The following is a 15,643-nucleotide window of genomic DNA, read 5'->3' as shown; positions in this document are numbered from 1 at the left end:
GAGAAAAGCTGCAGGACTTTTGGGAACAACCAACTGGAACATTTTCTTCAACTCGTTATCTGTCTTTCCCCCAAAGCCTTTAGCTTTTATATACTTCCACCACATACGACAAAAAAGACCCTACAGGACGCTCTTGTGGCAGTGAGTTCCGCAGGTGAACCAGGTGAAGGAGGTGTTGCTTCTCCAATCACCAGTCCCTCCCCTTCCTGCAAATATGGAGCTGAAGCAATTGCAGAGGACGGCCAAGACTTTTCAGTTTTTCAGCTTGAAAAACTTCCCCACCCAAAAATAATATTATGGTTTTTAAAATAATATTTATAAATAAATATTATGTTTTTCTATGTGCTGGAAGCAACCCAGAGTGGCTGGGGAAATCCAGCCAGATGCGCGGTCTATAAATTATTATTATTATTATTATTAAGATGGGGATGCCCTGGAACTTCAACGGGTCTACTCTCGAGTAGGACCATGCGGGGGCACTGCCTGGATCGGGACCCGGAAGGGGTGGTGCCGCTCAGCCCCGATCCTGCCTCCAGGGTGGAGTAACGTGCGGAGAGTTTCCCTCTTTTCCAGCGATCCGAGAACGTGGCCGGGGGGGGGGGGGAGACTGACCTTGACACGCGTTTTGGGGAGCCCCTCCGGAAAGCAGGTAAGGCGCACGTGAGGATGCGGGGATGCGTGCCCGGCTCCCCTTTTAAAATCGGCCGTCGAATTCGCATTGCAGCTTTGTTCCCCTTTGCAAAAAGAAAAAATAAAAGTCTGGCTGATGTTGCAATGCATTGCAGATTTCCGGTGTTCCGCGCCCCGGAAACGCCTGCTTCCTCTCTTACTCGCGAGTAGGGACGAGGTGGGAGCCTCTACCTTGTAAGATCAAGAGGTTTGGGGGCGATTAACTCCCCCCCCCCGCGATCCTTTCCTTCTGTTTTTCCCACGGTGGGTTGCCAACTAAGGGGGAAGCTGGTTTTTAAGACGACCCCCAATTTTTTTACTAAATAAAGTTAGCAGAAAACATCCTTTTATTTTTATTTTTAATTTTTTTATTAACAATTTCAACATAACACATATCAAAACATATCAGATTCATTATTTTTCCCCTTTAAGCTCCTCTCTCTGATTTCTCAACACCTATTGTTCTCTGCGTACTGTAAAATTGTATAAATCCTTATATTATCTGTTTACTATGTTAGCAATCAATAAGTTTGTGTATGTTTATTCAAAACCTGCCAAAGAGTCCGATTCATTTTGTTGTCTTTTTAAATACTTTGTAAAAAGTTTCCATTCTTCTTTAAAGTCACCGTTGTCCTTATCTCAAAGTTTATATGTCAGTTTCGCCAGTTCTGCATAATCCATCAATTTCTCTTGCCATTACTCTTTCGTCGGGATTTCCTCGTTCTTCCATCCTTGTGCTATCAAGACTCTTGCCGCCGTTGTTGCATACATAAATAAGTTCTTTAATTTCCTTGGCAGGTCTTTTTCTACAATCCCTAACAAAAATGCTTCTGGGTTTGTTTGTTTTTACAAATGTCATTTTAAACATTTTCTTCAATTCATTATATATCATTTCCCAATTTTTTAAAAAAATTCTCTACATTCCCACCACATATGATAAAAGGCCCCTTCCTTTTCAGAAAACATTGTTTTATACACGGGAAAAGTCGGCAATTCCAGAGACTTTCTGCTCCAAGCAATTCCCACCCTCATTGATAACTGTTATTTGCAAAACAATATCAAATTTTAATTCAATAATAAAACTCCCCCCCCCCCCCCGTGAAATACTGGTTAAGGATTTGGGGGCATCTTAATTCTTTTCAGATGCTTATCAGATTCATTTGAATTCCACCACTTCCCCCGTTCGATCTGGATAATCATTAATACTAATAATAATATTTTAATGGATATCGCACCCTCCCCAGCCGAAGCTGGGCCCACCTTATAATTGTTATTTCAAAATCTTATCAATGCAGCAAAATGTGAATTGCAGGGGACTATGTGATTTTTATTTTATTTTTGAGGGACGCGGGTGGCGCTGTGGGTTAAACCACAGAGCCTAGGACTTGCCGATCAGGAGGTCAGCAGTTCGAATCCCCGCGATGGAGTGAGCTCCCATTGCTCGGTCCCTGCTCCTGCCAACCTAGCAGTTCGAAAGCACGTCCTCTGGCGGGAAGGTAAACGTTGTCTCTGTGCGCTGCTCTGGTTCGCCAGAAGCGGCTTAGTCCTGCTGGCCACATGACCCAGAAGCTGTACGCCAGCTCCCTCGGCCAGTAAAGCGAGATGAGCGCCGCAACCCCAGAGTCGGCCATGACTGGACCTAATGGTCATGGGTCCCTTTACCCTTTACCTTTATGAGAATTTTAAAAAATCAATGTTATTAAAGGTTTTCAACCTAATATACCATAAAATTCAAGCTAAACTAAAGAGAATAATGATAAAAAAATCAAACAGGAAAATTCTCTCTTCCTATGAGACTCTTCATATGGGGTTCAAAGAACTCTGCACACGGTATCTTGTCCCTTACGACAGGGCTGCAAAGTTTGCCCATGTTCTTCAGCCCATTCCACAGATTGGGAAGACTGAGGCCGAGAGCTGGGCGGTTGGTGTGGCTTGCCTTTCGCATGCCTCATGTCAGCGGCGGCATTTGAACTCGGGGCTTCCTGCTTTGCAGCTGTGTCTCAGGGTGGGGGGCTGCGGTTCAGTGGGGAAGGGATTTCAGCCAAAAATACTCACGATCTGGAAACCCGAAACGAGGAACTGGTAGATCAAAGCCAGCATTTGGAGCCCAGTCGCTGGAAAGATGCAGGAAATGGATTTTCCTGGCAATTTTCCTGTTGTAAGCATGCAGAAAGAATTTCCTGCCAGGGGGAATTCCTCATTTCAAAGAACTATGAATAAGTGGGATTCTGGCTTCCTGAAAGTTCTGGGTTTTTATTTTTTTAAATCATCAGTGAGTCTTTTTCATTTGGAAGTTTAGAGGGTTCTCTCCCCCCCCCCCCTTTATATTATTTATTGGCGTCAAAATGAGGTGTAGGCAAATATGTGTGCTTTTATTTAAAATGCATCTCTGGGTTATTTGCAGGGTGTAGAAATTCGTTCATTTTCCCTCCTTCAAAATATAGTCCGGCCCCCCACAAGGCCTGAAGGACAGTGGACCGGCCCTCTGCTGAAAAAGTTTGCTGACCCCTGAGATAGATAGATAGATAGATAGATAGATAGACAGACAGACAGACAGACAGACAGACAGACAGACAGACAGACAGACAGACACCCTCGGCCTATTCAAAAGTTAATGGACTATGCTGAAATGGCAAAATTGACAGCAAAAATAAAGTGATAAAAGAGACAAGTGTATCTTTAACCCAATGTATAATTGCAGGCTTTTTTTACCATTCAAGCAACATATGCTTCAACATTTCTCAGATGAAAAGAGGAACGTCCTTTTCAATAATAATAATAATAATAACTACCAGACTTTTAGAAGACATCTGAAGGCAGCCCTGTTTGGGGAAGCTTTTAATGTTTAATAGACCATTGTATTTTAATATTCTGTTGGAAGCCGCCCAGAGTGGCTGGGGAAACCCAGCCAGATGGGCGGCGTATAAATATTATTATTATTATTAATACAGCACCCATCTGACTGGGCTGCCCCAGCCACTCTGGCCGATTCCCAGCACATATAAGATTATAATAAAACATGAACATATCATTCAGTCTAGGTCTTGTTCTTAGAAGTGCATAGATTTTTACAAAACATGAAAAATTTCACCCCAGAACCATTTCCACCGACCCCTGAAAGTGTCAGTTCCAACCACATTGGAAAGCCCAGATCAGTTGAACCAAGGGGGGGGGTGTATTCTCCTGGCTCCCCTCCCAAAAACGTCATTTTCGTATAAATAATGTCACCCTTGGGTTTTTTGCAAAGAAGAAAAGAAAAAACCTCTTGCATGAGTGTCGCTTTCCCTAAAAGGAAGTGAGTTCAGCAGCCATTACTCATCGGGGTTCTGAATCTTCCTCAAGCAGAGAGGTTTCCCGTGTTTTGGGTCAGGATCCGAGCGAGCGACTTGCAATCCAAGCTCCATAGGGTGACCTTAGAGTCCTGTTCAGGTGTCTTTTCTTAAAATATCCACCTTTTTCCGTCTTTTCCCCTCTCCCTTCTTCTTATAATTCAAAAAAGGAGACAGCGACGAGGAGAACCCATCGCCAATTCCGACTTGAGGCTCCTCATTTTGTTCCGGTCGGAAAGCGGTGCTGGTAAGAACATGAACCTGGGTTTAATAAATAATAATAATAATAATAATAATAATAATAATAATAATGTTATTTATAAACAACAAAACAAAGATTCCTTGAAATGCGGGAATCGTGGCTGAGTACCTTTCAATGGGATATGTATGGGTAAAATAAAGAGGTTTTTTTTTTATCCGTTGCTTCCTGGCTGCCTCTCAACTTCCTCATGTTGTGGGGATTAAATTGAGATCTTGAGAGTGGGGAGGGGGGCTGTGAATACAATAAATAAATATTGATTTGTTGATTTGTTTCTGGGATCTTTTATAAGGGGCGGTATATAAACAGAACTATTGTTGTTGTTAGTACTCCTCAGAGTAGACCCGTTGAAATAAGTAGATCTGTGTATTTATTCACAAATTTTGTATACCGCTTAAGAGCCTCTAAGAAGTTTTGTGACAATAGGAAATATTTAAATTGTCATTTTTTAAGTGGGGGGGGGGGACCCAGTTAAAAGCAGTTATGTGGAAATATTCAAAGGATGGTGGAAATAAACACATGTAACTTCTACTTGGCTAAACAAAAATGTTTTAAGCAGGGACAAAAGTTTGACTTTCCCCCTTTTTGTAAAGACTTTATATTTCATTTTATAGTGTAAAGAGGGTCAAAGTTGGTCTTGTCCATGTGGATTTCAAAAGCAGACTTACATGAATATTGTGCGACATAAAAATAAAAACAAAAAAAATTCCTTCCAGTAGCACCTTAAAGACCAACTAAGTCAGTTCTTGGTATGAGCTTTCGTGTGCATGCACACTTCTTCAGATACACTTCTTCAGATCTGAAGAAGTGTGCATGCACACGAAAGCTCATACCAAGAACTGACTTAGTTGGTCTTTAAGGTGCTACTGGAAGGAATTTTTTTTGTTTTGACTATGGCAGACCAACACGGCTACCTATCTGTAACTATAAAAATAAAACGCTGTCCTCCAGTAAAATGACTTGAGAAGGACTGTGAAAAGGATAGTTCAGCATTGTTTTCTAGCTCCCTGACTTTTTAAAAATAAAAATATACATTTCATTGAGTCATAGAATCATGGAATTGTGGAGTTGCAAGGGAACCCCAGGGGTCATCCATTCCAACCCCCTGCCATGCAGGAATCTCAGCTAAAGCATTCATGGCAGATGTCCACCCAACCTCTGCTTAAAAACCTTCCCCTGTTGAACAGCTCTTATTATCAGGAAATTTCTACCATATGTTTACTAGGAATCTCCTTTCTATAACTTGAAGCCAAGGGTTCGAGTCCTACCCTCTGGAGCAGGAGAAAACCAGCTTGTTCCACCTTCCTTGTCACAGCCTTTGAGATATTTGAAGGTGGCTCTCATATCTGCTCTCAGTCTCCTCTTTTCCAGCCTAAACATGCCCAGCTCCTTCAACCGTTCCTCATCAGGTCTGGATCCCAGACCTGTAAAATTAATTCCACCTCTTTATTACAAGCACAGTGCATACTGTTTCCTCCTGTCTGCCTTCTAAAAAGTTTGATGCTAAAGCTTTGCCAAAAAGGAAGAGGCTTCCCTGTATTTAATAATCTGAACCTCCTCACGCAGGGGCAGTCTACCTCTGAATTAGCAACTGCTGCAGATATGCAGATGACACAACCTTGATGGCAGAAAGTGAGGAGGAATTAAATAACCTTTTAATGAGGGTGAAAGAGGAGAGTGCAAAATATGGTCTGAAGCTCAACATCAAAAAAACGAAGATCATGGCCACTGGTCCCAACACCTCCTGGCAAACAGAAGGGGAAGAAATGGAGACAGTGAGAGATTTTACTTTCTTGGCTTCCATGATCACTGCAGATGGTGACAGCAGTCCCGAAATTAAAAGACGCCTGCTTCTTGGGAGAAAAGCAAAGACAAACCTAAACAGCATCTTAAAAAGCAGAGACATCACCTCGTCGACAAAGGTCTGTATAGTTCAAGCTCTGGTTTTCCCAGGAGTGATGTATGGAAGTGAGAGCTGGACCATAAAGAAGGCTGATCGCCGAAGAATTGATGCTTTTGAATTCTGGTGCTGGAGGAGACTCTTGAGAGTCCCATGGACTGCAAGAAGATCAAACCTCTCCATTCTTAGGGAAATCAGCCCTGAGTGCTCACTGGAAGGACAGATCCTGAAGCTGAGGCTCCAAGACTTTGGCCACCTCATGAGAAGAGAAGACTCCCTGGAAAAGACCCTGATGTTGGGAAAGATGGAGGGCGGAAGGAGAAGGGGACGACAGAGGATGAGATGGTTGGACAGTGTTCTCGAAGCTACCAGCATGAGTTTGACCAAACTGCGGGAGGCAGTGGAAGACAGGAGGGCCTGGCGTGCTCTGGTCCAGCGGGTCACGGAGAGTCGGACACGGCTAAACGACTAAACAACGACAAGCGGACAGGGAAAGGCTGGTGCATTTGTGGTGGGCTTCCCTGCAGGCCTCTTGCTGACCCTTGTCAGAAACAGGATCCTGGGTTCAATGGGCCTCTGGGTCTGAGTCAGGCAAGGAGAGTTTGGGGGGCGGCGTAAGAGGGGGTAGATGCCTGGAGGAAGTGGATTGAGAAAAAGGCCTCCTCTCTCCCTCTTCTAACATTGGATCTTGCAGACATCCAAGGAAGCTGATCATGGGAAGATTCCAGGCAGACTTTTCCTGTTAAACTGCGGAACTCCCTCCCACAGGGTTTAAAAGAGGAATGGGGAAATTCGTGGAGGAGGAGTGGGCTTTTGATGGCAACTAGCAACCAGCTTATTCCAAGCAGATCCCCCCCTTTTTTTACAGGAAAACCCCCTCTCTCCAGGGCAGTCCAAAAGATTCTATATGTTTTACTTGAGATTCCTGCATCGCATGGGGGGGGGGTTGGACTAGATGACCCTCGGGTCCCAACTCTACGATTCCAAAGCTTTGAAGCAATATCTTCTTGTTGGCGCTTTTGTGTTGTTTCGAGACACAGCTTCTCTCTCTCTCTCTCTTTCTGCACTTCCTGCTTTCTTCACCAAAACTGACATGTGTCTGCACACAGGATGTGGCTTTTAAGCGAGGCTCGAACTCGGTTCTTTGTAAATGGGGCTTGCACCGCTGCAGGAGGACGGTCGGATCCTGCCCTCCCTCTCCCCGCCCTCGACTTCCTCTCTCAACTTCCCTTCACGGGACACCTCTCTTCTTTTAGAGACACCCCAGGGGTCTCGATTCCTGGCCTTCAAAAACCATCTCTCATACACACACACACACACACACACACACACACACACACACAAACACACACTGCATGTTTTTAACAGTGAAGAAGGAGGCAGTTAATTTTCATTTCCCCCAGTTATATTTTATTAAATTTCAAGAAATTTCACATATGCATTCCAATACACGTTAATTTTTCCTTCCCACTCCACTTTCCATGGTGTGTTTTTTCCCCTCCCCTTTGCTGCACGCTATTTTCTCTCTCTTATAACATTAGATCTTTAAACTGCTTAGGTCTTTAAGCAGAGGCTTGACAACCATATGTCAGGAGTGCTCTGATGGTGTTTCCTGCTTGGCAGGGGGTTGGACTCGATGGCCCTTGGGGTCTCTTCCAACTCTAGGATTCTAGGATTCTATGATTCTAGAAATCCCAGGCCCCAGGGAGATTAGACTGGCTCTGACCAGAGCCAGGGCCTTTTTGGCCGTGGCCCCGGCCTGGTGGAACGCGCTCTCATAAGAGACTAGGACCCTGTGGGATTTGACATCTTTCTGCCAGGACTTTGGTCGGGGTTCAGTCTGATTCTTTTCTTTCTGTATAAGAATAAGCATTAAAGAGGCCTTCTAGCCCATTCACGGGTCCTTTAAAAGACCAGTGGTAACAGTTGGCCCTGGAAAATATTAAAAAGGTAAAGGGACCCCTGACCAGTCGTGGCCGACTCTGGGGTTGCCACGCTCATCTCGCTTTATTGGCCGAGGGAGCCGGTGTACAGCTTCCGGGTCACGTGGCCAGCATGACTAAGCCGCTTCTGGCGAACCAGAGCAGCGCACGGAAACACCATTTACCTTCCCGCCAGAGTGGTACCTATTTATCTGCACTTTGATGTACTTTCAAACTGCTAGGTTGGCAGGAGCAGGGACCGAGCAACGGGAGCTCACCCCGTCGCGGGGATTCGAACCGCCAACATTCTGATCGGCAAGTCCTAGGCTCTTGGAGTTAACCCACAGCACCACCCGCGTCCCTTGGAGAATATTAACGTCTCTCAATTTTACCTGGGCACTGCCATCTGTCCAGATTTTAATTTGCTCTGAACTAATTTTAAGATGTATTTAATTAAGTGATTGATTACTTGTTTTTATGTTCTTATGTTCTTTGTATACTGCGTTAGTTTTGTGATGTGATAAATCATTTATTATTATTATTATTAATACAATAATACAACCACCTCTAATTCCAGGCTTGGACTGGATCACAGGATTATAGACTTGTACAGTTGGAAGGGACCCAAGAGTCATCTAGTATCGCAAGGCAGATATCGCAGCTAAAGAATCCCTGTCAAGTGTCCCCCCCCCAAAAAAAATCCCCTCTGTTTTAAAAAGAAAAGGCATTATATAAAAACCATGTCTATCCATTCTGCTGCAGGTTGAAGAGCCTCTGTACGACCGGCGGAACTCCTGGACACTTTAAAATTCGGTTGTCCAAAAAACTCCTCCGTCGCAGTGGCAAATCTCTCAGCTATCAATAACTTTTGGGGGGCAGTCGAGTCGAGCAGGAGATGTCTAACCCTCTGCGGCAAGTTTTCAACAAGGACCGCACGTTCCGCCCCAAGAAGAAATTTGAACCCGGAACGCAGCGCTTCGAGCTGCACAAAATGGCGCAGGCGTCTCTCAACGCCGGGCTGGACTTGAAGGTGGCTGTGCAGCTGCCGCCGGGCGAGGAGCTGAACGACTGGGTGGCCGTCCACGTGGTGGACTTCTTCAACCGCATCAACCTCATCTATGGGACCATCGCTGACTCCTGCACGGAGCAGAGCTGCCCCGTGATGTCCGGGGGTCCGAAATACGAGTACCGGTGGCAGGACGAGAAATCCCGCAAGCCCACTGCCCTCTCGGCCCCGCAGTACATGGACCTGCTGATGGACTGGATCGAAGTGCAGATCAACAATGAGGACCTTTTCCCCACCAACGTTGGTGAGTCCGTTTCCGGGATTTGCTGCGGGGGGGCGGGGGGGGGGGACCGGACGTCAGCCAGCAGCGTGATGCGGCTGCGCAAAAAGGCGACTGTGATTCTAGGCTGCATTAATCCAGAATGCGGCAGCTAGACTGGTGACTGGGAGCGGCCGCCGAGACCACATAACACCGGTCTTGAAAGACCTACATTGGCTCCCAGGACGTTTCCGAGCACAATTCAAAGTGTTGGTTCTGACCTTTAAAGCCCTAAACGGCCTCGGTCCAGTATTCCCAAAGGAGCGTCTCCACCCCCATCGTTCTGCCCGGACACTAAGGTCCAGCGCCGAGGGCCTTCTGGCGGTTCCCTCATTGCGAGAAACAAAGCTACAGGGAACCAGGCAGAGGGTCTTCTCGGTGGTGGCACCCGCCCTGTGGAACGCCCTCCCACCAGATGTCAAGGAAATAAACAACCACCTAACACTTAGAAGACATCTGAAGGCAGCCCTGTTTAGGGAAGCTTTTAATTTTTAATAGGTTATTGTATTTTAATATTCTGTTGAAAGCCATCCAGAATGGCTGGGGAAACCCAGCCAGATGGGCGGGGTATAAATAATATTATTATTATTATTATTATTATTATTATTATTATTATTATTATTACCTTGCATTCCCAAGTCACGGGAAGGTGGTGGTTCAGTTTTTGCCCTGTGCAGGACAGATCCTCTGTCGTGGGGTGCTTTGGACCCAGAGTAAGCGGTGGGGGGGAACCAGCTGGGGAGCCCCCAAGGGAAGAAGGCTCAGAGCCCGGGGAGGGGTGGTGGAATGGCGATGAGTAGTCAGAGGAAAAAGAGGAAGAGGACTACGAAGTGGAGGTGTTGGAAGAAGAGCTAACAGGGTTTAGTGAGCAGGGAGAGTCCGTGACAGAGAGCAGTCCAGAATCAGAGGCAGGAGCTGAAACAGGAAAGGAAGGAGGCCGGGAAGCAGAGATGGGTCAGGCTGGTGAAGATGCCAGGGAGTCTCCCCCTCCTGTTGCAACAATCTCCCCTCCCTGCTAGTCCCCCAGAACCAGGAGAGGCGTGAAAAGGGTGGAGGAGAGGTTGGCTGCACACAGGAGCAATCTCCGATTGTTTGGAAAAAGCCCTGGGGAGGAGGGGATTGAGACGGCTGTGGGAAGGCAGGGACTTCCAGTCTTGGCAACTGATCCACTGGAGAAACCAGCCAAGTCTCAGGGGGATAATTGCCTAGAGGCAGAGTCTGTATACAAGGTCCAGTCCAGTCCTAAGGTCAGGTGTATCTCAGTTCACGTAGTTGGACGATCCAGGGGTCAAGAAAGCCGTGAGTTGCAAGAAGCAGCAAGGTCTGGTCAGGAAGGACAAAAGTTTGTTTCCAGCAACTCACTGAGGCTGGAAGCCCTGCTTAAGAAACTGGATTCATCTGGTTCACATCAGGAGCAAGAAGGGGGCTGGATGGACCCATCAGTCTGACTTGATAGGAAGCAAACTTGCTACTTAAATCAGCTGTATACCCGTATTTTTCGCTCTATAAGACGCACCAGACCACAAGATGCACCTAGTTTTTGGAGGAGGAAAACAAGAAAAAAAATATTCCGAATCCCAGAAGCCAGAACAGCAAGAGGGATCTCTGCACAGCGAAAGCAGGAATCCCTCTTGCTGTTCTGGCTTCTGGGATAGCTGCGCAGCCTGCATTCGCTCCATAGGACGCACACACATTTCCCCTTACTTTTTAGGAGGGAAAAGTGAGTCTTATAGAGCAAAAAATACAGTATTTGGAACGAGGAGGACTAGAAACTTTTTTATTAGAGGGAAGGCCATAGCTCAGCCGTAGAGGTCCAAAAGGCTCCTGGAGGGCTGCTGCCGGCCAGTGTGGACAGTATTGACCTTAGACGGGGCGGTGTGTGTGTGTGTTTACTGGGCATCTCTGCCGCCTGTCGTGACCTGGGCATCATGTGTGTTTCTCTCACCAGGTACCCCGTTCCAGAAGAACTTCCTCAAGTCCGTCAAGAAGATCCTCTCGCGGCTCTTCCGAGTCTTCGTCCACGTCTACATCCACCACTTTGACCGCATCGCCCAGATGGGCTCCGAAGCCCACGTCAACACCTGCTACAAGCACTTTTACTATTTTGTGACGGAGTTTGGCCTCATCGACACCAAGGAGCTGGAGCCCCTGGTGAGTTGGCCTGGGATCAGGCCTCCTCTGGGGAAAAGGGTTGCCAATCTTTTCATTATTATTATTATTATTATTATACAGTGGACGCTCGGGTTGTGAACGTGATCCGCGGAGGAGGCACGTTCGCAACCTGCAGCGTTCACAACCTGCAGCGCCTCATCTGCGCACGCAGAGGTTGTAATTTGGCGCTTATGCGCAAAGCGTGAATTAGCGCTTCTGTGCATGCACGAACCCTGAAGCCCGGAAGTAACCCGTTCCGGTACTTCCAGGTTTCGGTGAGTCCGTAACCCGAAAACACACAATCTGTAACCCAAGGTATGACTGCATTTATATGTACAAAACCACCGAGGTGATGGCATAAAATACAGCCCTCCTGCATTATCAGGGGTTGAGCTGGATGATCTTTGGTGTTCCCTTCCAGCGCCACAGTTCTATGACCCTGTGGCTTTCAGTGATATTTATATACCGCTCGATGTGCAGAATACCTTAGCGGCTTGCACTGAGGTCATTTTGGAAAAGAAGAGGAAGAGCAAGGCTAAGCCCCATTTGGAAACTGCCATTAGTAATACTGGAAACGGAAATTCAGTGCTGTCGAGGGAGAAGGGACCACGAGGGTCATCTAGCCCAACCCCCTGCCATGCAGGAATCTTTTTGCTCAACGTAGGACTCGAACCCACGACCCTGAGATTAAAAGCCTCATGCTCTGCCGACTGAGCTACCCCACGTATTATTATTATTATTATTATTATTATTATCATCATCATCATCATCATCATCATTTTTATAGCATTCATATACTGCCTGGTGTGCAAAATTCCAAAGTCATTCTCATAAGACATAATAAGTTTATTTGAAAAAGAAAATGGCAACGCCAAGTAATATTTGGAAATCGTTTTTATTATTACCATCATCTTCATTATTACTGATACTGTTATTATTATATTTATATGCCGTTAACCCACCCTGCCTACAAGACCTCCATAAGGTCTAGCAGCTTGCTGCTTTTTGTTTAAAAAAATGTGGTGTCCTGAACCTTATTTTACCTTTGTTGCTGTGCAATCTTGATTAATAATAATAATAATAATAATAATAATACCCTGCCCTCCCCAGCCAAGGCCAGGCTCAGGGCGGGTAACAAGCAATAATAAAAACAAGTTGAATGAATACAACTTAAAAACAAGATTAAAATACAACATTGAAACATTAAAATGCAGCCAAGCTGATATAGATATAGATAGATATTCATTCTCTCTCACAATTTTGAACAGCAGAAAAGCACTCAGTCCTTTCCCCCTGCCCTCTTTTATTCGACAGAAGGAAATGACCTCAAGGATTTGCCACTGACGCCCTGCAGGGAGCGATTCCCCCGGCCAGATTCCTGGGACTGCGGAACTCTCCTCCACTAGGGAGGGCAAGGGGAATCTGGAGCGCCGTCCTTCCCTCTTTGAAGAAAATAATATATTGTTTTATAAAACAAAGCCAAAGAAAGGGGGGGGGGGAGAGTTATCCTATGATGACTACTAAAAACTGTTTTATACCATGATTTTCCTTGTTAGAGAGAGTGCGTGTATGTTGTGTGTGTGCCTGTATGTATTATAATCAGGGATAGAATCATAGAACCCAAAAATTCTGAGGGTCATCTGGTCCAACCCCCTGCAGTGCAAGACTCTTTTTGCCCAATGTGGGATTCGAACCCACAACATGAGTCTCATGTTGTCCCTATCTTTTAAAGGGGGGGGGAGACCTAGGTAACTACTGATACTTGGCATTGATACAAGGGAAGGTCCTAGAACAGATCATTCAACTGGTGGTTTCTTTGAGCATTTAGAAAAACGAGTCTAGTGTCCAGATCCGGGGAAGTCATAGTGCTGCGCTATTTTGCCTTGGTCAGACCACATCTGGAGTCCTGTGTCCAGTTCAGGGCGCCACCCGTTTAAGAAAGATGTTGAGAAGCTGGAAGGTGTGCAGAAGAGGGCAACCAAGATCATCAAGGGTCTGGAAGCCAAGCCTGATGAGGAACGGTTGAAGGAGCTGGGTACGTTTAGCCTAGGAAAGAGGAGACTGATAGGAGATATGGGAGCCATCTTCAAAGATCTTAAGGGCTGCCCCATGGAAGAGTGAACAAGCTTGTTTTCTCCTGCTCTGGAGGGTAGGACTCGAACCCATGGCTTCAAGTCGCAAGAAAGGAGATTCCGACTGAACATTAGGAAGAGCTTTCTGACAGTGAGAGCTGTTCCACAGCGGAAGGGACTCCCTCAGAATGTTCTGGGATGCAGGAGAGGATATATTGTTTGATTATAGCCTTTCCAACTTGTGTTAACAAGTTCACAATTTTAGCAGAGTAACATTCCCCTGTTTAAACTCACAGCGGATGCGTTTGCTCAGGCTCGCTAAAGCGTCTATAATAACTGTTCTGGTATTTCCCCCTTATTCCCTCATAAAAGATAAGACACAACACAGTTGTCTATAAAAGTATAAAAAGAGTTTACTTACTCGCATTCTGTTCACAATTGGATCCCAGAAGGCAGACTTAGCTTAGAAAAGTTATATATACCTGGAAACTATCCCCTAAGGAGACAGTCCCTTTGTCATAGCTGTCAACTTTTCCCTTTTCTTGTGAGGAATCCTATTCAGAATAAGGGGATTTCCCTTAAAAAAAGGGAAACATTGACAGCTATGGCTAAGAGAGCATCTTTGGCTAAGCACATGTTGCTTCTTCAATGCATATAGCCAAAGAAGAGAGAGATGGCTCCCCTGCCCTGTGCTTTTGTTGTTACCTGCACAGGTGAGGCCACGCCCATGTCTAGTCTTCAGTCCAGAAGGAAACAGGAAGTTTACCTGCTGGCTGGACAAACATGCCTCCCCAGGTGTAAACATTTTTAATCTAGGAATGTTGTACTTGGCTGCTCTTGTGTTTCACATCCCACAAGAAGAAGGTTGTGTCCTCTCCTTACTTGAAGGTTTTTAAGCAGAGGTTGGAGGGCCATCTGCCATGGATGCTTGAACTGAGATCCCTGCATTGCAGGGGGTTGGGCTGGATCAGGGGTCCCTTCCAATTCTAGGATTCTGTGTTGAACTTTAGGCCACGGCCCTCTCAGACGCCACTTGACCCGAGTGTTTCTGCCTGGCTGGTCCTTGACCTTGCCCAGGCGGGGGGTGGAGAGGGGCACCCGTTTGAGTGTGTGCAGATACTGGCCCACCCATGGGATCCCCTGCCACTTTGACCAGAGGAACTGGCACTGCCACAGGTGCTGCCCAGTAATTGTAAGAAATCGGTCCCGAGCTCGCACTTTGGAACTCCCTGCCACTTGATATTGGGCATGTGCCGCCGCCCTACCCTTCCAGCTCCTGCTAAAAAAATTCTTGCTTCAGAAGCCGATGTGAGTTTTAATCAGTTTTTAGGACTCTCTCAGACTTGTGATTGGGGGGGTGGTGGGTAGGATTGAAAGGAGCTCCTGCCTGCCATTAAACCTCGGGGGGGGGGGGTTTGTAAGTGGTTTGGGGCCTGGATCCTACTGGGAAATATTTCGCTTGGCCGAAATCTGCCTGTACTTTTACATGCAGGACTCTGTTCAAACCACTAGCTGGAAATACATGTATTTTTTAAAGATAATAATAATAATAATAATAAACTTTTCTAGCACTGCCTCTGTTTGATAACCTACTCTCCCACCATAAAGTGTTGTGATTTTGAAGGGATCCTGGTGGGATTTTATTCTTATTTTTTAGCAATTTTGGAACATGACGAGTCCTGTCCCAAGTCTTCTGAAGCGTGTCCTCTTGGATTGACTGCGTTGGCAAGGGAACCTCAGATGCGGCCCTCAGAACCCCGGGTCTGGCCCTCAGAACACTTCTCAGGCCACACTTCCTTTCCCCCCACAAATTAAAACACAGTAAGACATCAAACATTAAAACCTTCATATGTTTAATGCAAATATCTTCATATGCCCGCTTAACGTATTTATTGCAAGCCATTTTTTGTGTTTTAACAAATTTTATGTGCTACATTCCTCGAATACATTTTTGCCTACATGACCATGCAGGTTCTCATGCAAAGGTATTTGTGTGTGTTGTGAAATCGCAATTCA

The 15,643-nt window shown here is 45.9% G+C and overlaps 1 protein-coding gene across 3 annotated transcripts; it reads left to right on the top strand.

The window, feature by feature from the left end:
• The first annotated feature begins 626 nt into the window (after nucleotides 1-626).
• Nucleotides 627-15,203, top strand: MOB3A (MOB kinase activator 3A). Of its 3 annotated transcripts, XM_083720780.1 has the most exons (6): nucleotides 627-649; nucleotides 4,172-4,245; nucleotides 8,657-8,727; nucleotides 8,842-9,389; nucleotides 11,353-11,555; nucleotides 12,870-13,099. In XM_083720780.1, exons 4-6 carry the CDS (start codon nucleotides 8,975-8,977, stop codon nucleotides 12,897-12,899), a joined length of 648 nt encoding a protein of 215 aa, XP_083576906.1. In that variant the 5' UTR covers nucleotides 627-649; nucleotides 4,172-4,245; nucleotides 8,657-8,727; nucleotides 8,842-8,974; the 3' UTR covers nucleotides 12,900-13,099. The 3 variants fall into 3 exon arrangements, 1 of the variants encoding a protein (XP_083576906.1); XR_014559746.1 differs by lacking the exons at nucleotides 627-649; nucleotides 4,172-4,245; nucleotides 8,657-8,727 and adding exons at nucleotides 3,988-4,098; nucleotides 14,241-15,203 and having other exon boundaries at nucleotides 12,870-14,134; XR_014559747.1 differs by lacking the exons at nucleotides 627-649; nucleotides 8,657-8,727 and adding an exon at nucleotides 14,241-15,203 and having other exon boundaries at nucleotides 4,173-4,245; nucleotides 12,870-14,134.
• Nucleotides 15,204-15,643: the final 440 nt, after the last annotated feature.

The sequence above is a fragment of the Podarcis gaigeae genome (assembly GCF_964106915.1).
Source record: "Podarcis gaigeae genome assembly, chromosome: 18".
In the NCBI taxonomy this organism is placed as follows: domain Eukaryota; kingdom Metazoa; phylum Chordata; class Lepidosauria; order Squamata; family Lacertidae; genus Podarcis; species Podarcis gaigeae.
This window is presented reverse-complemented; position numbering and strand designations above follow the sequence as displayed.

Bases quoted from the DNA above. Each gene is read 5' to 3' on its own strand.
- MOB3A (XM_083720780.1), top strand. From the start codon at position 8,975: ATGTCTAACCCTCTGCGGCAAGTTTTCAACAAGGACCGCACGTTCCGC. The intron at 9,390-11,352 runs GTGAGTCCGTTT...TTCTCTCACCAG, and splicing joins CCTTTTCCCCACCAACGTTG to GTACCCCGTTCCAGAAGAAC. The intron at 11,556-12,869 runs GTGAGTTGGCCT...TTTATTCGACAG, and splicing joins CCAAGGAGCTGGAGCCCCTG to AAGGAAATGACCTCAAGGAT.